The following is a 26071-nucleotide window of genomic DNA, read 5'->3' on the forward strand; positions in this document are numbered from 1 at the left end:
AAATTTTGTTCGTATTTATTAATAAGAAGTCTGGCTCCTGTCATTTTGGCGGGAACAATATATTTGGTTTAGTTTTTTTTATCTTTGTCGATTTATATATAAATCCCTCTTTTTTACGCGAAAAAACACCACCTCCCCCCCAAAAAAAAAAATGAACAGTAAAAGTGATTAAGAGTGATGACAAAAAGAGATATTCCGCTCTAAAGAAAAAGATGAAATACCTCTGCTGCAACAATCTCGCCCAATTTTAAAATGTTGGTCACAAAACGTTATACAAACAAAAACATCAATGATGTGTATAGAACACACACACACTCTTAAAAAAATGCCGATTGATATTACATTTTGGAGTTACTTCCCTTGCGACGTATAATCGGAACATTTTCCTTTTGATCGTTGTACGAACAGAATCAATGACTAATCTGGAATCAAAAGTGATATCAGTTTCATTGTCTTTTGCAAGAATCATGTATAAAATGGTGAGATTTCTTTTTTAAGCAGGGTTTTCAATCATTGTTCTCTTTACTTATTGATGTGTTACAGAAAATAGAGGTTGCTTAAATTTGTGGCTTAACTTCTATTTCGGCATACAGTAGGTCAAATGTATCTGTTTGATATAAATACTTTAATACGTGTTCCACACGGCCTGTCTGCACTGTCTGACTGCAGCAAGTAAAGACCTGGTTTAAAAAAAAAACCAAAACACACACACACACACACACAAAACGACGAATATGCATGATACTCGTTATTCTTAGGGTTTCAGCATTTCGAGTTGTGTCGAAAGTCCTAGTACTGTATATAGCGCACAACTTAAAGCTTGTGGTTTTGGAGGTTCTTTTTTTTTTGTTTTGCTGTAGTTTTCCGGGGACAGGAAGGCTTTTTATATAAGGGGGCGTTGCAGATCCGGTGGATACATAAACTGTGTTCTCCAAGCGAAGTAAAATAAATCTACTTACAGTGCTTATCATCCAGCGTTTTTTGTTGTTTTTTTTAATAAAAAAAAACTTAAGAGTTAAATGAAACTTGTTCAGGTTTTATTCATTTGGCCATTTAAAAATGGATACATAAGAAAAATCATGCCAGCCTTAAATAAATATTATATTCGACAACAAACCAAATGTTGATGATAGCCTGAAGTAATTAATTTCAGATATTGTCATATGAATTCAAATAAATTCAATTATATAATCCTCTTTAAAGGCAGTCCAGTTTGTTTTGCTTCTTCTTAATCAATATTCCTTCCAATTTCATTATATCTGTCCAGGAAATACATTGAACTAACTTAGTTGTAAGTAATGTAGACAGTCTTAGATGAGGCCAGCTATAGTACAAGTCATACAGGTCATGTAGGCATTCAGTACTATTTCAGTTACTGGTGTCATTTTATAGAATTTGATTATACATATATTTACATTTGTAGGGGGAAGGGCTAGATTCGGAAGGGGAAAACAGGTATGGTCAGCCAACCAGAATGTTCTTTGGCCTAATTAAATGTCTTTTCCCGAATGTATGTTTTCATAAAATTTTGCCAAGTAAGGGCTGGTTTAAGTTTATTATTGGTGTTTATCAGTGTATTGTCTACAAGAAAATTCATGGTATTGGTATTTCTGTCATTGTGATGAGTAACTAATTCTTAAGATTTTGTATGCATAGAACATGGTAATGTGCTTGCTTGATGTATATTCTGTTCATAGTTCAGTTCTATGTACTAATCATCTTATGAAGAGGGAAATTGTTGAGCTTCTGGTTTTCAGGGTCTGTTACAGAATGCGTAATTGTGGGATTCATGCCACATTCTTAACCACTGCACCAAAACTTAAGTTAAATGCTGAAAAACATGCATCATTTTTGTAAGTCATATTTTGTTTTCTTTGCTAAATTTCCTCAGTATTTAGAAAACTACAAGGAGTATGGATGTTTGGGGGGAGGGTGATTTCCTATCTAAATGTTCAGTTCTAGGAATAGGCCCTGCAATGTCAATGGTCATCTGTGGGGTTCTCCAGAAGGTTTCCTCCAGTTGATGGACACCTAATGGTTAGAGCATCCACCTCGGATGCAGGAGGTCATGGGTTTGATCCCCAGCCATGTCATACCAAAGACTTACAAAAATGGTACTAACAGCTGTCTCACTTGGTGTTCAACATTATGAGCTTAATGTTAGGACTGGTCGGCCTGGTGTCAGGATAATGTGACTGGGTGGGATATCATGCTACATGTCAGCGGCTTGATGCCCTAGTGCTAGACATCACTATAAACTATCACACTGCAAATATCATAGTGAATTGACTGAAAATTGTTTAAAGCTACTTTAAAAATCCAAATCACACACATGCCACTTGATGGACATTTAACGCAAATAAGAACATTGAAAACTGGGTAAATGACAAACTATCAAGCTGTTTGTTGAAATTACAACTTGCCATGTCAGTTTTCAACAATTGTTGATAGGTATTTATTATTTACACTTTACAATAGTTAATTCGTATTATTAATAGAGAGAAGAAAAAAACATCATGCAAGATACAATGATTGTTTTTCATGATATCACACCCTCAGGCCTAAAAAAAGATTCATATACATACCACCCTCAGGCCTAAAAAAAGGATTCATATACATACTAGATCAGATAAAGTGTAAATGCACAATATCACTGACAGTTGGATCAAAGATTTGAAGTTTTTCATTCCTATGGATTTCCAAACCATTCTTCTCTCTCTAAATGTGGGGCCCAGAGTGGCCGAGTGGTCTAAAGCGCTCTCCGTTACGGATCACTGCCATCTCAACTCTGTCTGCGTAGGATCGAGTCTCGGATTCGGCCAATGTGAGTATGTGAGAAAGCTTGCCAGTAGCTTCTCGAGGGTCGGTGGTTCTTTCCGGGGATTTCCTGGGTTCTTCCTCCACCATTAATACTGGCCGCCATGTATAGCCTGTCATGTGCCGAAAAATGGCGTTAAACCCTACAACTACAGCTACTCTCTAAATGTAAATACAGTATTAGGGATTTCATGATAGGATTGTAGTTTTGCGCATTAAAAACCATTTTTTAGAGCATGATGGGCTATACATGACAGCCATTATAATATTTGGTGGAGGAAAGAACCCGGGAAGATGCCATAAAGAACCACAGATCCACAGGAAGCTTCTGGCAAGCTTGTGCAAATATCCACAGTGGCTGAGCAAAAACTTGAATTCGCATGGGCAAGAGGTGAGATGTGAGTGATCTTTAAAGGCAAGCCACCCAGCCCCTTCATGATAGGGATGGTGTCACAGTGTTATTGCTATGGATGGCATAAGATTGTTGCATGGTAGCTCTAAAGGGTGATATTAGATTAAAAGCCCCCAGAATTGATGAAAGTATTTCATATTGTTAGGGTTTAAGTGTTATGTTATAATCTTGCAATTTGATTATTATGTCTAGGAGGTGTTATTGCCCAGATCAAGTAATTAACAGGAAAAACTGAGATCAGAGCAAAGATACAGAATAGAACAAAATGAGCCCTTTATGTAAAATATACCACTTTTATCAGTTGTATAAACAAACTAAAATTGAACATGACAATTTAAATTATACACTTAAGCTTAGAAATAAAATTAAAAAATGTACGCGAAATACAATTAGCCATCATGCTATAATGTTAAAATAAATTTCATCATACAATCAAGGGAATGATAGAACTGAAATAGCCAGCATGTCAGCATAACCTGGTTGCTTCCAGTTGTAGCAAAATGCTATGTGACAGGTCACCTTTGCCTTATTTCTTTTCCTTCTCTCTTTCTTCAACCTCTCCGGGTCATCAACCGTAACATGGTGTAGTTTATATTCCTACTCACTGTAGCACATGTATGGAGCTATTTTTTCCTTAAAATAAATAAAAACTCAACCTAAATTTTTGTCAGTTTTTTTCTTTCTTTCTGGAATTGAGTAATATTCCTACTCTTGTTATGTCAGATGCTGTCTCATTGTAACTCAGCAAGACTAAGCTAGTGTGCTAAGTTTGCATCCTGATACACACACACAACCTATTATCATCAAATTAATGTCTCTTTAGCAGCTACTAGCATTCCTAACTGGAGCCATGACATAATTAGGCCTTTCAGATAACTATTACATCACACTGGGGGCTGTAAATTACTTGCAGAGTTATGTCAGTCAGCACACACTGATTTTCTTGGTTAAGAGAATTCACAATCTAATTACACAAGTGAATTAATGGTCTTTTCCTAACTTCATTACTTGCTAACAAGTGATTCATTGACATAGACATAGTAAAATCAATTCTTTTCATACAAGCTACAAATTATTTTAGACAGATAAATTAATTCTAACAAGTCATATCAGAGTCATGCATGAAACTCCTACAGTACATGATTTCTATTACATCTGAATGCGGTGATTCGAACAAGCTTATATCATATCAAACAAATTTTATATGGAGCTTGTGGCATATAGCATATGAGACATGCATGCAAACCCTTAGCTTCCAAACTCATGGTAAATTGAAGTATGATTGTAAAATGAATAAATTGAACAAATAATTGCAAACTTACATCAATGACCATATTGTATGTGATTGATGCAATACCTTTGTGCCCTTTAAGTCTCGTTCTTTTTGTCAGCCGACTCTCATTGTCTCTCAACTTCTTCCAGACCTCAACCCTTCGAAAATGTTAAGAAGAACAGTACTTTTACTAATCTCAAAGCCAGCTTCCCCTTCCACAGAAAAAGTGGGACTGACTACTGTCACTCGAGAAACTACTGTATTTAATTTGAATTTTATCTGGGAAACACATGCCTTTCGTTTAACTTAGACAATCAGGATTAACTTCTCAAACCACCAAACTTTTTAATGCTCCCATCGAAGTCAGAATAATTCTCTCTAGTTGGCCTTAATTAATTTAACTATTTTGGAAAACATCATTTTATGACACCTATTTGAAATGGCCCAAGATCTCCTAAATATTTTATCTGGCTTATCTCTACTTTGTCATTTTCGCCACATAACCTTACATTAACATCTCTGTCAGACCATTATCCTGGCGGGTCCTAATTAAAATCCAATCATGCCACATACAGAGCTTATCCCATCTTTCACAGGCAGCAATATATTGCAAGCCTAGCCTATACATTAATATTAGTGGTAACTTGTCATACTGGCCATGTCAAAATGTGCTGCGATAAAATGTCTATAAAAATTTGCACCATTAATCATATCTAATATCATAATGTGAAAAAAGGTTTTAACATTATTTCAGAACATTGGAAGATTGTAAATAGTTATTGGCATTGATAAACTTAGGTATATCTCTTTTGTCTACACTGAGCCATTGTTATGCTGCCATTCAGGAAATAAACGATTTAAATTACTGGTGGCATGACTATATTGCATAGTAAAAGATAGTTAATGAAAGAGTTAATAATTAAAAAAAGGACCAAACTTGTGGGTTTTTTAAGTGATTTTATGGAGCAGACTGGGGCTTAAGATTGCAGAAGCAGGATCCACATTTCTACAAGTACCATATACATGTAATATGATAAAAGTTCTTTAACCCAAAACAGAGAAAAAAAGTAACTTGAAAATACTGTCTCAAATTTTCAAAGCTGAGAAATTACCTAAAATAGAAATCTATAATTTGTTTTTGTGATGAGAATGTCATAAATACCATTTCCTTGACTTGGTTTTCCTCATTGTCTTTGTGCAAACAATCCAAAAACACGGGGAAACAAGTAATGGTTCAACAGAAGGCAGATTTCACAGTTATCAAAGTTGCCACTGCTATACTTGAAAAATAGTTTCTCAGAAGAGATTATTTAAGATTAATGGTTAATTTTTTGAAATAAATGGTTGTTCAGTACTTGATTTACTCGAAAGTATATCGCAGATCATCATGGCAGTATATCTGTGTTCCTTAAATGATTTTATTTTCCTTTCTTTTCTGTGATGGCGATTTAATTTGTAGTTACTGCGAAACAAATATATAAGACCTAAAAGACATGATTCATTTTCTTTTGCAGCAGAGAACTTTGAGATCTTTCTGCAAGTTCAGTATAACCAGTTAACCTCTGTTTACAAGAGCGGCTTGAAAGATTTGTTCTCATCTGCTATTTCCCTTGAGAAGATCATCTAAACTGGAGTTTATATTTTTATGCTTGTACATGGACAATAAACAACAATGCTTATGTGATGGCAAAATGAAAGCAGATGCCTCACAGAATGTCTATTAGAGAGAAACCTGTTCCTAAACCACGATACTGCAATATGGTGTATCCTCGTAAGTATTATTATTATTATTATTTGCTTGTAATAAATTACTAGGTCATATAAATTATGTAATGTTTTTGTGTTTTTTATTATCAACATCTTAATGATAATCAGAAGAAAATAAAAATTTGTAATGTCATATATCAGAAAAGTATTTGGTCTGATCTGTATCAGAGGTCTCTGAAATGTTTAATCACGCGTATTTGAACCTCGTTTTTTATTGGGGGCGCAGAAAATCAATTAGGTGGGAGTCCTCCGTATGCATGTAATAGGTGGGCGGCAAAATTCAAAGGCTTGCCAGTCATGCTTGAGCCACATGCTGTATTGGAAAATTGTTGATCAATTAGCTGTGCTAATATTTACTATGACAGAATTTAGTGGCTGAAAGCCCCCCCCCCCAATGTCACCATTATAAGAGTACATCAAAAGAACATGCTGCAATAGCTGGGTGGCAAGATCAAATGTTTTGACTGGCAGCTGGGTTGGAAAATATAGTAATATTTCCAGTGCTTGAATTCAGAGGCAGAGATGTACATGTGGTCATTGATAACAGTACATCAAATAAACAACTTTAGCTTTCATTATTATGTTCATTTCTGAGTGTAGCAGAATAAGCAGTGATCGTGTCCTCAGAATCAAGATATGTTAAGACTTAGATTTGAATGAGTATTTTGGTGTTCAATGGCAAACTGACAAAGATAGTAATGATATTCAGGAGAGTACTAAAGTTGTTAGAACTGATAGATGGGACAGTAAGTGTAAGAAGTGTGTGATGCCTAGCTTAGTGCTTTGAATAAGACCTTCCTTGGATTGTCAAAATTCTGACTCACTTTTATGGACAAATGTCACGTTTGCTCAGCCCCAGTTAGTAAGTCATGTATAAACTAAGGTATTATTACAAGCCATGGTTTGATGTCTAAACATTGCCACAGACCAGAGTTAATCTCTTGTACAAGGTTACATTGACCAGAGAGAAGACCCTGCATCTTGAATTGGCACAGGCGTTAAATCGCACGACTTCCTACCTATGTGTTACAGCTTAGTCCTAAGATCATATGAACCCACGAGGGGGAATGGGGGTGTGTTCTAAATCCATCCCCACATGGACAGACAGCGATAAGGATATTGTCTGCTAAGTTTGATTGGATCAGGTCACACTGACACCCAATCAGAATTGAGATAGAGGGTGTGATGACAGTTTCGATCTGAATTATAACTTCTAACTAGCAAACAAAAATTTAGTTATGCCTGGACAGATTGCTAAGCATTATAGGGTTACTCCGAGGAAGCCACTCATAATTTGGTGGTAAAACTTGGGAGATTCTAAGGAAAGACAAAGCTTCATAAAGGAAGCTTTTCGGGGGGACAGAACTTCTGGTTCAGTTGAGTCCTGAGTCTCTAAGAAGGGAGACGGAGGTGAGACTAGCAGAACCAAATTAAGTAAACATTTAGTTATGTTGCCATAGGTAAAAGGGGAGGCAATTCTACATCTGATCAAGTCTAGTTGGTGGAGAGAGTCAAGGAGGAGGAGAAGAAAGTGGAGGAGGAGTATAGAGAAGTCGAGTAGGAGAAGGAATTTGGGGAAAGTTGGGAGGAAAAGGATAAGGAATTGGAGGAATAGGAGAGAAAATGCACAGATGAGTAGAATACAAGGACAGGTGGAAAACTATCTCACACTAATAAATCAAATGATGCAATTGGCTATCACAGGGTCAAGCAGAAGGAGAGTACTTGGGAAATTTGATGCACTGGACTATTGAATTGTTATTAAAGTGTTATTTGTTGAGTTTCACTTTTTTGTATATTCAATCATTTAACTGTTGGCATTGCTTACTGGGGGCTCAGAGCTTTACATCTATCTTTCACTGATTTAACTTCCAGTCAAAATCAAACCAGGGTGGGACTTCTATAATAATTAAAATCAAATATTGGGAGCACCTCACCCCAACCATAACACACCTACCACAGTGTTTTCATAACAAACCATCACACCACAACAAACAAGAGCTATGTCAGTGTTCTAAAGAATGTAGAAATTAGACTCAGTGGCAACCAATAGTTCTTTTAATTTACATAGTTTTCTGGGAGGGGACTGCAACTTTTGCTGGTGGGACTCCTATTTTTACAAAAATGGGAGTCCTGGACTCCTAGTTTTAAAATCCTAGTGATACCTCTGTGTATAGTCAGATGTATCCTTGATACACCTCATGGAGAGCATAGTTTGCCTCAACATTGCACAATTGTTTTTGGAATGAACTTTGCCCTTGATGTCGCTTCAGCCACATTAATGTCCCTTATAGTGTTGATTTTATGCTTGCAAAAATGTTGTTTGCATTTGTTTTTTCCCTGTGTTCTTGTTGAATGACTGACTGGCACCAAAAGGATAAAAAATTTGAATGTTATATATTTATCTACCCTTAAATTAGGTGGGTTAAGTGTATTTCTTTCCGTAAAGTCATGACATGGTTGTGGATGTAAATCAGGATACTATTGTTAATATTTGTTTTGTAATTCCCCATTCGTTTGGTTACCAATTTGATAATGGTTTAAATAGTATTCAGAGACTCCTTTACAGACCTAATGATCCCTCATCTCACAGCAGCTCAGTAAGATCGGCATTCCTTAATTACAAATTATAAATAGACATAACTCCCAATCCCTTGTGCGCAAGACTTTTAAGTACCTAGTGTAGAGTTAAAATTCTATTACTAAAGTGTTTTTTTTGTTTGTCTTGTGTATTTCTTTATTATGGGGAAGTTGGGGTTAAAATGTCTGAAAAACCTTTAAATCAAAATTTTTGATCATGTATATTCAGCAGTGTATATATGATTATTTAAAAACAAATAAAATATACATATACATTTGTATATGATATATTTTATAATTTAAATCCAAATAAAGCTTGAAAAAAATTGATGCAATAGAACTATATAATACATTAGTGTGTATGGTAGAAAGAAATCTATAGTTCATTCAACACAGCATCACAAACTTTATGCTACCTCTAAGTAAATTTTCAGGTAAGCATCATTAAATGTAGATGAAGTACCTAATTCTTTTCACAGGAAATGTTTAAAATGAATTAGGTACTTTCAGCTACATTTAATGATGCTGACCTGAAATTTCACTGAGTTACAGATAGGATTACAGTTGTGATCCTGTGTGGAATGAACATTAGTATGTGTTTCACATATATTTTTCACTTGGGATCATTCACATATGTCCCAAATAAGTGATTTTTAAAAAATTTTATATAATACATTAAAAAATAGCTATGAATGCATTTAGAATGCTTAATTCATAAGACAGTGGATTTTAACCTTGATGCTATTCATGATATCACAAAATTTATTACTGGATGGTTCCTTTATTATAATCCACATGTTAATGAAAGACATTGGATTAGATGCATCAAAATTATCTTACTTATATTTGACACAATCATGAACATAACATATCCCCAAATCAACATAGCTTCTGTTGTATTTGAAAGAAATAGCTGGAGCTTTTGTGATGAATCACACCTGTTTGCTTTGTTTGCTTTGCAAGAGGTAAAGACCAAGAGGCTGAGCTCAGTAAACATTTTATTTTCTGTTTAGGATTTAATGCTGCTTTCTAGTGACTAGAAGTAACATTCTTTGCTACTTTACTCATTTCCGGGAAAAATGTTGTAATGATTTTCTTATGAATTACAGTAGGATGCAACAGCAGACTGGCTCAGTAAGTGTTGTGATACCTGAACCAAATTAAGTAAACATTGTAGTTATGTTGCCATAGGTAAAAGGGGAGGCAATTCTACATCTGATCAAAACTCCAATGTACAAAATATGTCAATACTCCGATTTACAAAATATGTAAATAATCCAAGAGCTTTCCCCTATGCCTCTCACCATAACACTAAAATACCTTCTTTAACCTGTATTGGTTTGTATTTATTCCAGTAATCTGTCATTTCATTTAATGTAGTACAAACTGATGAGTGTCTTTCTTTTTTTATACTTCCAGGTTCCCAAATGATTATGTTTTAAATTTCATTATTCACAAGTCATTTTTAGTGGTAAAATGTGCCCTTTCTTACAAAACTGCCCTTTCCTTCAACAAGAGTGCCTCTTGTATTACAAGTTCCCCACATGTCCCCAGTTAAAACATTTCTTAGCTTGAACATGGAGGTAGCAAAGCATACTTTTTCATATTAGAAATAAAACCAAACTGGCAAATATACAATGAAAAAACAAGTAAAATAATGTGGCAGTCTTCAGCTAATATACACTGTACACAGAATTAATAATGTTTTGGAGTTACTCTTGTACAAGTGGCATTCCTTTAGCATGGGTGACCAGCAGTTTCTGTCCTGTGTTTGACATTTCCTAACAAACTCAATTGCGCACTTAGATGACTGATGCCTTTTCTGTTGATTTAGATCAGAGTATCTGCAGGAAAATGCCCACCAAGGGCAGATACTCTGACCTAAATCAACAGAAAATTTAAGTCATTTATTCTTAGCTGCTTTTGAATGGAAACTGAATGGATGCCATCATGTCAACTTTGCGCAATCTTAGTGTTTAAACAACCATTGCAGCCTCTGAATTCTACCCGAATACCAGGTTGGTGTGTGAGTGTTTGTTTGGGTGGGAGGGGTCACTGAATCATGCAGAAAAGTGGGAGGAAAATTGATATGGCAAGCCATTGTGGTTGCTTTAGTATTGTTTTAATTGTCTTGCATTACTATACTTGTGTAATTAAGAATTAATCATCTGACCACATGCAGATAAAGATCTAGGTGAACTCTGAACTCATAGTTCATAGCACATGTTTGCCTTGTAATTTTATGTTGAATTAAACTACATACCCAAACATACAGGAACAAGTATATTTTACAAGCAATTTCAACAGGTTTGACCTTTGACCCTAAATATTTAAGTTTGCAAGTTTTCTGCCAAATGTGAGGCTTAGAGATAATCACGTGAAGTACTACTTATGCTTTGTGCTTCCTTCACAAACAGTTCATGTACCAATATTTAAAAGTGAGCTCCCATGATTTTGGAGTGGAAAGGTTCAAGGTCAGAGTGATTTGTTTGAAAATTATTCAAGTGGTTTCTACACAATAAAATTAGTTCTACATCATATACCTCAACTAAACCTTGAAAAATTGTTAAAGCTATGTTAAAAATCCAAATCACACACAAACACACCTCAATTAAATTTCTCCAGTGAAAAAGCTAGGCATCTTTGTGTATGACTTGCACTTGGGGTAAGGAAGAAACCTGTTGATTTTAGGGTCAAAATGCTAAATTCAGGCCCACTATTTAGGAATGAATAGAAATTAACAGTATCATCACAGTAACACTAGTTCTACATGCAGTCCTGAACAAAGCTTTATTGAGGCTTGCACAGGGTAAGGAGGAAACCTATCAGTTTTGGGGTCAAAAGGGTAATGGTCATCATCATTTAAATTATAGATGGTTAATGGTCAGTGATACATTGCCATTTCTTATTCTGATCAGCTGTGACCAATCTGCACATTGGTTAAAGGCTAGACTTATTAGTAAACAGGAAAGAAGTCAGTGTGACTAATTAACAAGTTAATCCTTGGCATTTAAATTGTCTCAGGATAAGTTGACTGGGTGAGACCAGATGCTACATGTCTGGGGCTTGATGCCCCAGTGCTAGACATTAGACATAACTATAAACTGGCACACTGGAGACATTATATCAATACAGATGTGCATGTCCTTCGTGGTGGGCGCAAGTGTCTTTAATTAAAATTACTTATGTTGTATGAATGTGACTGAAAAGTTGTTAAAGTTACAACAAAAATCTAGATCTAAATCTGCTGCCCTGCTGATATACTTCAAAGAAACCATGCTCTACAGTGTCTGTATGTAAGTACCAGTAATTGATTGGCAAATAAACTATGCCCTTTTGTATTGTAATGGTGTTTAAATTAAATTGGTGATGATGCAAATATATCATCCATCTAATCAAGGATTTGGAAATATTGTTAAATCTTCGATATGCTATAATAATAATTATTGTTATTTAAGTATGTTTGACTTCTACAGGACACTTCAGTATCAGTAGAAACTTTTTAACTGAGTGCAGAAAAGTATGTTGATTCACAAAAATGGATTACAAAATCTGTACATTTTGTGGGAAAATGTATTATGACATAAATCAAGTAGGGATGTATTGTGATATAGAGTAATTGTGGGGATGTATCTAAGGAGGAAGAAGTTACCAATTATTTATTCCTATTCTTATTTCTGTAATTATATTTTCAGTCTGCTGAAGTAGTTACTGTTATATTTAGATTTAATTTGAAAGGTATCATTTAAGTCATTTATTGGAATTAGAACTTGCTTATATGACTTGTAGGCCAGTTTTAATCATTCTTCCTTGGACGACATGAAGGCAGCATTTTCGCAATCATATACTTTTACTTCTGTTCTTTAGCATAACAGAGTTCAGTTCCTTTTTCCCCTGGGACCCATTGTTGTGGCACAACATGCGGTGTATAGAGATACCAACATTCAGTAAAGTGGCAAATACATTCCATTGGTCTGTTTTTCATCAGTTTTAACACATCATCTTACACACGTAACCAACATATTCAGCTACATGTATGCAGCAGCTATGGGTCACATATTGCTGCTATTAAAATGTAGTTTTGGGGACAGTAAAATTAATTTTCATTATGCAATACTTGTCACTATTGCTGAATACCCTACTCCCACCCCACCATGTTTTCCTGGTGTAATCATTGTCTATGAAAAGATGACAGTTCTATGCAATGGGCATGTGAGGTGCTTGAATCAACCATATTTTATTGACATTATTCTCCACTCTGTGGTAGCATGTATTAACATCAAAATGGATGAGGTTTTCCAGAATACCTGCCAGAAACTACATTACTGGAAAATAATAAAGATCAAGATGATAAATATTCACAGATGGAATAAAAATCATGAAGCAGTTTTCATCAAAAAGAAGAGGAAGACTATCTTTGTTGGTGACAGTTATTGGCCAATAAATGAGCCCCTCACCTGTGACAATATTGATTTTTTTTTAGGGGCTGATATCGCCTATTTATTAAAAACTGCACAGATTTTCAGAGCATTTTGGCTGCACATGTCAGTGTACATTTAATGCACTTACCTGTATTTCTTGTGGCTGTGGAACTACTGTTGGCTGAAGGGTATTGTACATTCTGTTTTTGGAGCAGATCCTATGTTTGGTGGCTTGGAAATCCATGTAGAATAGCACAACCATCTGTCATGTGGCCATTTTGAATTTCACACTAGATATTGCTGTTACCAATTACCACTAAGCATATGAAGTGTATGAAGATAAATTGTTCCAGAAAGATATGCATGCAGCAAAATTACATATTTTAATGAACAGGTGACATCAGAACCACATATTGTACATCAGTATCAACACAGATCTGAGGGGTTGATTTATTGGACTCAAGGAGATTACGTCTTGGAAAAAGATGACATCCTAAATTATTGAGGTACATAATTCACTTGTATAATAGCTGTAAGAAATGCACTTCATTTTTAATTACATTGCTGTTTTGTAAACTTGTCCCATTATTGAATAAAATGACAAAAGAAACATGTAATTGGAAGTATTTATTTTAAACAAAGCATCAATTTCAATTTTTTTATAAAAAAAATATTTATAAATAATTATAGTTAAACTTGGCAAAGTTACTCAAGTAAAAACTGGAAAAATTAGGTGGTAAAGCTTTGATAAATATTGTATAATAATGATAGCTTGAAAAAAATCACCAACAAAAATTTTATAAAAATGAAGCCAAATTTCTGAGTGGACTGCTTGATTTATCTCAGTTATTGAAGTTGGTCACTTTTTCTAATCATGGCCATTTAAGCACCTCTGACATGTGCATTAATTTTTCCCATTCCCAATAAATTAGGTTCATTGACCAGATTCTTTGATAGTTGCTGCAGAAATAATAGCTATTGATTGTACAGATAATTGATGTTGATTGTCTTTCTGTTCTCTTAAGCTTTCTGGATTATTAAATATTATGTATTTGGTTATTCTAATTATAGACAAATTTATTTTAACCAAACCTAAACTGGTAAATCAAAATCACCATACACATTACTGTTTTTTTTTTCTTCTAATCTACATGTATTGGATGTTTTATGAATGAGTTATTAAAAAACCAATATTTATGAAAACCAAAAGTTTTGGCTTAGATTTTTCTTTTTCTGAATTTTTTCCATCATAAAAGGTTGCCATAATTTACGGTGTCTGGTAGTCTTTTATCCCTCACAATCCTCCCAATATTTTAGCATATTCTCAGCAGATTATTGAAAACATGGGATAAAAGAAATGTTAAGAGATCATAAAAGTAGTCATGATTTGTCAGAGACATGTTTTGTGCAGTGGGGATAAAAGAAACTCAAAAGATCATGTGGGACTCCAGCCATTGTGCATGACAGAGGCAATGATTTGAAAATGATCTGCAACATTAAATAAAAATATTAAAGTATGGAAACATTTTTTTAAAAGACAAGCCCTCTTTAATATGAAGTTAACCATGTACTAAATAATCATTGAAGTTGATCTGAATTTACTGCGACTAAGGGTATTTCTTTGTTTCCTAAAACTATATGAATTTTGAAGTGACTTCATTCATATATTTTTCTTACTGTTGGATTTTAAAATTAGCAACCCAGTGTTTTTTTTTTACATGTATTTAAAATCCATTTTTGTGTGAGATGTGGTGTTTGGGCATATTTGCATCTTGAAATTGTTGAAATTAACTTGAGCATTGAACATGTGCTTTTGCGTACAGTATTTTCAATTGTTTGCTTTCACTAGAGTGCATCTCATTTGAGTGCTGCTCAGTGAGGCACTGAATTTTTTTTTCTCATTAGGGCTAATCCCATTAGGGCGCAAACAAATCTCACAAGAGCTCATTCACAATAGGGTGCGGAGAAAAAAATTAAGTTCAACAAGATTGAATTGTCATCACGTTTGATGTTATATATATATTATATTATAATATGTACAAAAACAGCAGTCTCATCACTGTTAGAAAATAATTACTAGACAGAAACCAGAGAACCATCAATACACATAATTTTTTACAACTATTATACCTTACACCAGTTTATTCTTTTTTGTACACAAATAAACAAGTAGATAAAAAATGTAATGCAAATTAAAATATATAAAGTGGCCATTCCTAGCACAAACACGATATTTCATGAATAAAACAATATAGATACATATATAACACAAACACAATACTGTAATAGATTGATCCTTGGTCAAGATAACTGTAATTTAGGGACCATGAGGTTGTTATTTCCATCTCACACAGGCTGTATGGCGTCAGGTGCAAAGTCTTGGATTAGCGAACACTTATGCACAGGATGATACTGTTCGGTTACAAGTCAGGCAGTTGATGGATTTGGGATTTGCACCAAGACTGCTTATCTGGTCAATCTTTCAACAGCTTTGTTCCTCCGCTTCACATGTTTTGGCACCTCTATTTGGATATTTCGAACAACAGTCGATGGTAAACATTCCTATTCAAATGTGGAATGTTTACCAGGTCAACCTACGAACGAACAATCATTGTGAGGGATGGCATAACTGCTTTAATCGTCTGGCCAACAAACATCATCCAAACATCTGGTGTCTACTTACAGCAATTCATGATGAGCAGGCAAGTTCCGCCGTTACATGACTGCAAATCACTGCAGGACAAGAAGTGGTACATCCAAGCAAGAAATATTTGGACATTGAAAAACGCATTCAGAGACTGACGATAATGTACAACGATGGGAGCATTGATGCCATTGAACTGATAACTGGTATTAGCCATAGTCTGAATCAACCCATTTAAAATAAATATAAAGTTACAGTTAACAAATGTGTTTTTTTCATTCTGAATCAACCCATTTAAAATAAATATAAAGTTACAGTTAACAAATGTGTTTTTCATTGTTCGCGCTCTAGTGATACTAGTTCTTTGCGCTCTAACTGGATGCGCCCTAATACGATTAGCTCTTGTAGGACAAAAATATTTTTTGTGCTCTAGTGTGATAAGCTCTAATGGTTTGCGCTCTAATGAGACGTTACCTTTTCAGTGTATGACACCATTCCAAGTTTAGAAGTTTGCTCCTGTCTACCTCGATTATGGAGTAACCTTGAGAATAATTAACACAATTTATTGGAAGAACAGTATTTTCATTTTATTATTGAAACATGAATTGTGTAATATTAGAATTTTTAAATGATTTCAGATCATTACTGCAGGATACTGAGCACATATTTACATATGGCAGATTAGCTGTCCATTTTTTGGCGACCTGTTTTGAAATGTTTTCACAAATGCAGAGAACAGATGCTTATAGAGATGTTCATGCTCCAAAGCAACCAAAAGCCTTGAGTTAATTTCAGGAAATTAGTGAACTTAATAGATCAGACTCAGCATGTTCTGCCATATATTTGTTATCATCATCTACACTTAAGTGGCAAGTTCTCAACACTTGTTAAAAACAGGAACACAATTTGTGGACAATGTCTCGTTAAGATGAGAATTTTTACAAGAATATTGTTTGCATGTCAAGTAGTTTTTCTTTCAAAGACTTTCTGTTTTACTCAGAATTAATGAATCAAAGATTGACTGCATATTTACATTCCAGTTTCCTTTTCTTTCAGTGGTATAATATAAGACTGTCAATTATGGATGTATAAGAATTATTCTTTTTGTATATTTTCCCTTAATAGGGTGATATTGTGAAACCTTTTTGAAAGATGTGTTTGGGTTAAACTAAATCCAACTAACACAGACTATATTTTGTTGTTGGTTTTTAGGGAAATCTTAAAACTAGGTCAAGTTCTGAAGGATTAAATTAGGGCACGAGTACATCTTGCATTGAGGTACCATATTTATCATATGGTAAGTCCATGCTTAATATTAAAACATCATTAAATTTCTTTGTCAGATAACTTTGTGTGTGTGTGTGTGTGTGTGTGTGTGTGTGTGTAGGCTATAATGGCACAAAGGTTGCCATTATTAGTCACCTCTTGCAACATACAATTGGGTACATTGACATGTTCTACATCCTTGAGGCAGCCATGGGGATATGCCCACCACTTGCTATTTGGCAGATTTATTAGGCCCACTGCCAGGTCTGATCATGGGAGAAATACATGTAATATATGGATTGTTTAAAAAGTACTGGGGGTTATCCTGTTTACCCATCTATAAGACAGATGAAGTGCAAACAACCTACGTGAACCCAGATGTACATATAATATAATATGCATGCAGATCTGGGTTTGTATTTTTCAGCTGAAATTATGAGTAAAATAAACAGTGTAGACTCAAAGCTGGTGCATCATTAAGCATCAAGTCTATGTCTATGGCACTTTTGAGCTTGGTGAAGGTTTAAACATGGTTATATATAATAATACAGGACAGTATACATTGTAGTTGATGAATCGCTGGAGCTGAAATAACCAGCCTACTCTGCACAGTGATCTACCTTTGTATTGTGATGTTGCATGCACCAAGATGTATTCACAACTTGGCAGCCAGCAATGCCTCAGAAACTGACCTAAATCTTTACTGGTCATTAGATAAAAGTCACAGTGATCTGCCTTTGTGTTATGATGTTGCATGCACCAAGATGCATTCACAAAACTGAATTACTGTGAATACGGTACACCAGCAGAAACTGTCTCAAATGCTAAAAGTGACTTATGCAAGAAATATAGGTCAATAGGTCATATAGCTTTTCTTTTCAGTTTATTATTGCTGGACTCATCAAACACAGCCACACACAAACTTGTGCAACTGTGAGCAGTAAAGCCTGAGAAACTGATCTTAACACAAAAGTTGATGTGTATCCGGAAGGATGGACATGTTGACAGACAGGGATAATTTAGTTGATCATTGGGTATCAAAATACAGTTAAAACTTTCTTGGAAGACCACTGCAATGAAAGACCACCTGTCTTAAGAGATCATGTTCTCCTTGCACATATTTATTGGTTATATAGCATTATTACCTGTCATGAGAGACAACCTGTCTTGTGAGACCATTATTTGTTGGCAGAAGAGGTGGTCGTTCAAGACAGGTTCTACTGTACAATAAAAACTACTTTTTGATGCAGAATCTGTTTTTCACATAAGTAGCAGTCTGGATTGTTTCCGTCATTTAAATTGCTCATATTTTTTTGTAATGAGATAACAGCTATAAATGAACTTTTATAATCCAGAAGCAGGAAGTTTCCCTTTGTGTAGAACATTATACTCTAGCATGAAAAGACAGGCTTTGAGTGTACTGTAAATATATGTAATTTGATACAAGTTCTCTTCCTCATATTAGACTCTCCATCAGTCTTAATCTTCTGTACTATAGTTGGGATGATCCTATTCTAAGTTACAGGGATGGATGAATAAGACAGAGGTGTGACAGTACATACACAGTGTACATTCAGTCATTACAGATAATAGAAAACGCAGCTCCTCTTTGTCGTGTTTAAAGAGAAACGGATCTTTGTTAACTGATTGTTCATTTTCAGGTCAGATAACAAAGTCAAATATGCTCTGTAATCAAGATTATAAAGAACTTTAAAAAGTGGGGGAAAACTATGTGCATCAGAATTCTGTTTTGATTATAGAGACACAAGAAAATGAATAACTATCAATATAACATGTATACAGTACTGATCAGGAAGTGGGCTTGAAAGCTAATTTTCTTTTGATCTAAACAGGAAGCTATTACACTTCATTCAAAATTAAGGATATTACAAACAACCATTGAGTATTCCATGTGTGTGAATATATGGTGGTGAAAAAGAATGCCTTATAACCGTAACTCACAAGGTTGTCATGACTATGTTACTTTAATTCCAGAAGGTGGAGACAGCCAGTCATTGCCAACATGGAAGACCTATTGTAAGTATATATTTTTCATAATATTGTTTTTCTTTTTCTTCTTTCATTTTTAATAAAGTGAAACGTGAAAATTCAGTATACACCATTTCCTTGTTGTAGCATACCAGGATAGCTTAATGAATCTGTTTAAAATATGGGGGCAAATGTGGATTCAGTTTTCTCTTTTAAAATAAGCTAAATAGGGTTCAGTTAGAAAAGTGATCAAAAATAAAAAGTTTGATGTATCTCATTGAAAATGGCAACCAGTTCACAAAATTTGAAGTGTCATGTACCTCAAATTTAAATGAGAAATTGTATATTTTGCAAGATTGTCCTGTTTCTTGAGAAAAAATATTTTCTCAGAAGATAATGAAATATTGATTAATGAAAATGTTATATACCTACCTACATGGTATGGAATAAATACCATTTAAAGATGTCTTGTTTTAATGTTGTCTTTTAAATGACTTTAAATGAAGTTATCATAATGTGAAGAACTAACTAGTGCAGCCATACTAATGTTTGGATCTAGTGGTTTATTAAGTACTTTTCTTTATAGTTCATTTTTAATCTGGCATCCAGTGATATTAAAATTCATTATATTAATGATTATTTTTCAGATATATCAGCAAAAGTTGCTAACACTACCCCCCCCCATGTTAATCAAACTTTCTTTCCCTCACTATCTCATGTCCTTGCTTAGGCTGCTATAGATAAATGTATGGACCCCATTTTTCCAGATGAGTCATAGAGACAGAGGTACAATTTAGATATTCATTGATATCTGTATTGATGAACATATTAACAGATAATTATATGTACAGCAAACTATGGTACATTAGAATCTTGATAAACAGAATGCCCCCTCCCCCCCCACCTACCGGCATTTATCAGTTGCATCATTGTTTATGGATTGACATTTGAAAGGGCTTTGATAAGGTAAATGTGGTGTTCATTGTTTGTAGGTTGATTTAATCTAGATTAACTACAGCAATGGTTCCATACCTCAAGTTACAACCCTAAACAGAGTTTGGGGGGCGGGGTTCTTTAGTAGGGGTGCGAAGAATATTGTATTATAGGCCAGAGGGTCAGGAGGTCCTGTTGGCATCCAATTTAGGTTTGGAGTGGAAAAAGGTTGGGAAGCACTGTTATAGAGTGACCAGTATTTAGCAGTTGGATAATCTCTGATCATGATGAGGACATTGAGTGACCAGTATTTAGCAGTTGGATAATCTCTGATCGTGATGAAGACATTGAGTGACCAGTATTTAGCAGTTGGATAATCTCTAATCATAATGAGGACATTGAGTGACCAGTATTTAGCAGTTGGATAATCTCTGATCGTGATGAGGATGTTGAGGATAATATTGATGTTTATGGTCGTGTTAATGATGATAATGATATTTGTGGTGATGATTGCATTGTAATTAGTGTTGGTAGAGATGGCGATGTTGGTGATGATGTCAAGGCTGCTGCTGCTGAATATGGTGATGGTAATGATGATGTTATGATGATGATAATGATGACATAGATGTGATCTACCAAGTCTTGTACTACATAAAAAAAAATTACTATTACATAGAAAATAATTTCTTTTCATGCGCTAATATCAGATATATTTCATCATTTGGTACCAAAAAAAAACCATGATATCTAAATGTGTGGTTTTGCCACTTCATTAGAATATGTTGTTTTTGCTAGTACATGATGAAATGTATCTGGTATTTACATAGGAAGACAGAATTTTCTTTTTAATAAATACTAGATTTGCTCCAGAATCGAAGCTTAGAACTTTATTCCAACTCATCAGCACAACACCTCACCTCCCTTTTCACAAGTTCTACTTACTTTTCATAGGCTGATCATAGACTTAATCAGTGACTTAAGAGAGGGGTAGGATTGAATTGACCTAAACATCCTTACAAAATTGTATATTTATGTTAAGGTTTTAATCAAGGTTGTACATCATCAGCTGAAAACCAAATGATCCAAGGCTTTTACTGTATTCAGTACTTTGAATGATATAGTTTTAGTCACAGTATCTATCACAAAAACAGGAAGTTTGAGTTACTTGACCGACATGTATGTGAAAACTTTTACCTTAGTACAAAAAATAGACCCATATATGGCAGTGGGAGGAGGGGTACACTGGGAAGCGGAATGTATTGTTCAACAAAAATGTATCATTTGGTTTGTTTAAGACTGGTTCTTTATTAATCAAGAGTATCAATAAAATTACTGATTCTTATACTGAATTACTGCATAAAATATTTGATGACAGTGTCCTCTTTTGTAGGCTTTACATTTTGGCAAGACTTGGTTTGTACAAATAGATCTATGTATTTACTAAAATATTGATAGTGCTTGACTGGGTCATATGGTAAATACAGTTATAGCACTACAAAAGTGAGTATTTATCTCTGTGTTGTAATTCCACTGTTACATTATGTTACATACTAAATCTTGAAAGTAAAACTTTAACACAAATTCTTGAACCACAGTGGCTAGTGGTTAGCATGATGGACTCTTAACTGAAATGGTTCAAATCCTACCATAAGATCAGCTTTCGGTTGCATACCATGGTGTCCTTTGGCAAGGCACATTACTCCGATTTCTTTGCAAATAAAAAGCCTATTTTTGATGATGTGCTGTAAAACACCCAACTGACTAAATTAACACAGAATGTTAATGTTGAAGTGTTTCCATTCTCTGTCATCAGCTGAAATTTGATACCCTTGTTGTTTATTTTTGTTCAGACAAGAAATGGTGTATTAATTGGGGATTACAGTTAACTCCAAACAGAAGTTTATATAATAGAACTATAAATTTAAGCAATTGAAAAAGTAAACTAACCATTATGGTCATATCATCTTGGGATTTTCACTACAGGTTTATGAATTGTAATAAAATGGTGCCAGTCTGACATCCAATATGGCTATCATGGGGCCATCTTGAAACTCTTGCTGTCTCTACTTCTTATTGGATGGTCATATCAACATTGGTTTTTCACTAAAAGACTTCTCATAATGTCTTGCTGGTTCATAATGATAATAGCACTGCTCAGAAATCTCATATGGCTGCTATCATGGCCAGCTTGAATTTTTGTTTATAATGAATGGTCATATTGAGATGGGATTTCTCATGAAGGTTCCTTAGGACATTAGTCCTATATGAAAATGGTGCATCTTGGACATCCAATATGACCACATGTTGGTCATCTTGAGAATCTTGTTATGGCTACTCCTCCTCAGTAAATGGTCATATTGACATTGAAAAACTTCTTATGATGTCAAGCTGGTCCTTAATACAAATATTGCTGAGCTGACATCCATTATCAAGGTTACAACAGCCATCTTGAAAATTTGTTATTGCTACTCCTTAATGGATGACCATATTGATACGAGGTTTTCACTTAATCACGTTTTGTAATCTAGTTAGTCTTAAATGAAAATTTTGCCCTCAGACATCGAGTGATATAAGTTGATCCTAAATGAAAATGGTGCTGATTAGGCCTCCAGTTTTGTGGCCATGTTGGCTCCCTGTTAAATCTTGCTGTTGTTACATCTTCAGAATTGATAGTCATTGTGAAAAGAGGTTTTCATTTAAAGACTTTTGGCTTAATTGGTTCTAAATGAAAATGGAATTGATCAGACATTCATTATGGACACCATGGTAGCGATATTGAAACTCTTGTTATAGCTACTTTGTGGGTACACTTTGACATTGTCAGTACAAAGCTCAGTGATTTTCTGTCCATGATATCAGATTAAAAAAACTAAGAAATCTTTTACCTTACTTACGGGTATCTTGTGAACATACTAACTTCAGCATATAAGAATTATTTATATGTTACCAAATTTGTTATGTTGGAGTTTCTTAAGAATATCAGAAATTATAAGTTTCAGTGCTAAGCACATGTGATTGCAAAGAATGAAAGGATAGAAGAAACAATCTTATCTTGAATTAATGGAAATTATTTTCAGCCAGGGGATTCTTTTTTTCTGATTTTAGTGTATCAGCTGCAGAAAGAAGCTCCTAAACCCAAGAAGATTGTCAGCACTAGAGATGTAAGTAATATGTTGTTATTTTTGTGTTGTCTGACATCAGTGCAAAACATAGTGGTCCTAATGTCATCCACCAGCAGTGTCTTCAGCTCAGTGTTGAAGTCTTTGTCCCAACCAATGACATTGAAAAATGGCCTGCAGACACACCATTCTGCAAAACCTTTTGTTTTAAACAGTTTTTATCATAGTTCACTGAAAGCAGCTTGAATACATCATGATGTTCAGGTAAAAATATGCAGTATAAAACTTGCACAATTTAGAACCAACTGCAGACACCAGACAGATATACAGTTGCATAATGCAGTGTCAAATCAGGATATCTGTTGTTTTGTTCTACTGATTAGTCCTAACAGTCAAAGAAATGTACCATATATGCATGCATATAAATCGGATCCAATCGCAAACAGTGTTGACAGTGATCAGCCATCACATAATGTGCAAGCATATCAAGGTGTATATTGTTCTGTTGATTAGTCCTAACAGTCAAAGAAATGTACCATATATGCATGCATATAAATCAGATCTAGTCGCAAACAATGTTGACAATGATCTGCCATCACATCATGTACAAGCGTATCAGGGTATATGTTATTCTGCTGATTAGTCCTAGCACATTGCACGAATCCAGATCTGCCATCACTTAGTGAAGTTTTTGTCTTATGTTAACTGGCAACTGGTCCACCTTGTTCCAGATATTGGGCTAGACCTGAGAAGATGCAACATGTTTTATTGAATTGTTACAGGAGCCCTGAGTGGTCTAAAGTGCTCACCATTACGGATCACTGCCATCTGTCTGCGTGGATTCGAGTCTTGGGTTCAGCCAATGTGGGTATGTGAGAAAGCCTGCCAGTAGCTTCTCATGGGTCGATGGTTCTTTCTGTGGTTTTCCTGGGTTCTTCCTCCACCATTTATACTGGCTGTCATGTATAGCCTATCTTGTGCTAAGAAATGGCATTAGACCCTACAACAACAAGAACAACAACAACAACAACTGAATCTTATGTAGATGATGTGATGGCAGATTTGGGTCTGTGTTGTTTGTAGTTTTATGTTAAGATGCAGTACTTTATTTACTTACCTACATTGCAGTCTCTACATTCGTTTGTTGGCACTGAACTTTCCACATAGTCCAAATCCTGGTAAGTCATATGCTATCATAGATGAACTCCACTGAAATTCTTGTAATTTTAACCAGCATTCTTTTGAGAGGCTGGACTGTAGACGAGGCATCCTGCAATAGTTTCACTTCCGGATCAGCACCAATTCCTTATTACTCACTGTGCACTATCACCAAAGTACATGGAGAGAACTTCACCGCAATGCTCATATGTGAAGGAATAAATGATACTGTTTAAGATTGCCAAAATCTAACTCCTGTATACCACCAAAATGAGAGAGGAAAAATTGCTTACAAAATAGACCAGGACATCATTTGTGGGTAATGAATCTTAGATTGTGACCTGAGTCTACAAAGGATCAACCATCTAAATTGGGGATGGTGTGGGGGTTGGGTTGTGTATTTTTCTTATTTTTGATTTCTGGCTCCCAGATAGCTTGAAAAAATATTTTTGATCTGACATTCAAAAATTGCTAAGTGTAATTCAATTATCTTGAGGTGAAAGAAAAGTAAAAAATCCCCCCCCCACTTCCAATACTTAGTCCCTGAAAATCTTTAGTTTGAGTTTGAACTTGATTTGGTTGTGACCAGTAATAGATAACATTTATTTTAAAAGCTCATTTCTTATTGGCTGTTTGTAGAAACTTGATCTGCCTGCAGGGTTCCCATGCTACCGGGAAATCGGGAAAAAGTTGGGAGAAATGATAATTTTTATCCCAACCGTGAAAAGTCCTTGAATTTTGCAAATATTGATGAAAGTTGTGAAAAACCTGGGAATTTTCCACCACCACTTGACGCCCAAAACAGTCACGTAATTGAGTCGTAACTAAACTGATCATAAATTAAATGTATTGAGTTCTAACCAGAATATTCAGGGGGTTCAGTATATATCATTTAGTTGCTTGTAAAAACATATATGCTGATTCAATCCAAACGCCCAGTGGGGATTAGATTCGTCTAGACTTTTATTTTCAAAGTCAGCTAGATATTGTTATCTTTCCTTACTTGGAAGGTATAAAAACCAGTCTAGCATCACAAGAGACCAACTTGGGGGTGGCAAAGCGTAGCTGCTTACCGGATGGCCTAGCAAACTTTAAATGTTGTTAGATCGAGTGATACATGCATGAAATCGATATGAAAATTACTTGTATTCTCAGAAATTGTGAGTATTAAAATTGTTATGTCTGCTAAAGACAAGATAAAACTACGATGTTGATGAAATGTGACCTGGTACTTGTGATTTGCATTGCTAGTCGCATGAGGACACAAATCTAACAACCCACATGTTGTAGAGAGAAAAATAAAAAAATATTAAAGTTGTATACTGGTTGTAATAAAATTACAAAAATGAAAGAACACAAAATTCTCCATATTTATATATTCCGAGAACAACTTCTGAAATTTAGTTGTATCACATGACTACCACATTGACATGTGCTCTCTGCTTGATAAATCAGACTGGCCAGATTGCTTGTTTTTACAAAAAGTATCTCACTTTCATTTAATATAATTGAATTTCTTTACAACAACATTATAAAGGAGTTTGTTGTTGATATCAAGTGAATATTGGACTTCTGATGTCGTCATTTGAGATTTGTGAAGTTATGTGACTAGTTAGTAATGCAAATGGTCAGTACTGGGTCAGATTTCATCTACACTGTAGTTTCATCTTGTCTGTTAGTGGATTAATGACA

At 34.8% G+C, this 26071-nt stretch overlaps 1 protein-coding gene across 1 annotated transcript in view; it reads left to right on the forward strand.

The window, feature by feature from the left end:
- The first annotated feature begins 394 nt into the window (after positions 1–394).
- Positions 395–26071, forward strand: part of LOC149791889 (N-chimaerin-like) — a 99827-nt gene continuing 74150 nt past the window's right edge. Inside the window, exons 1-4 of the mRNA XM_089970395.1 lie at positions 395–479; positions 6017–6273; positions 19176–19217; positions 23208–23263. Of these exons, the coding sequence (XP_089826521.1) occupies positions 6204–6273; positions 19176–19217; positions 23208–23263 (168 nt within the window). The 5' untranslated portion in view covers positions 395–479; positions 6017–6203. The remainder of the gene's footprint in view (positions 480–6016; positions 6274–19175; positions 19218–23207; positions 23264–26071) is intronic.

This window comes from Sinohyriopsis cumingii, chromosome 9, assembly GCF_028554795.1.
Source record: "Sinohyriopsis cumingii isolate HCF-2022 chromosome 9, ASM2855479v2, whole genome shotgun sequence".
Lineage (NCBI taxonomy): Eukaryota > Metazoa > Mollusca > Bivalvia > Unionida > Unionidae > Sinohyriopsis > Sinohyriopsis cumingii.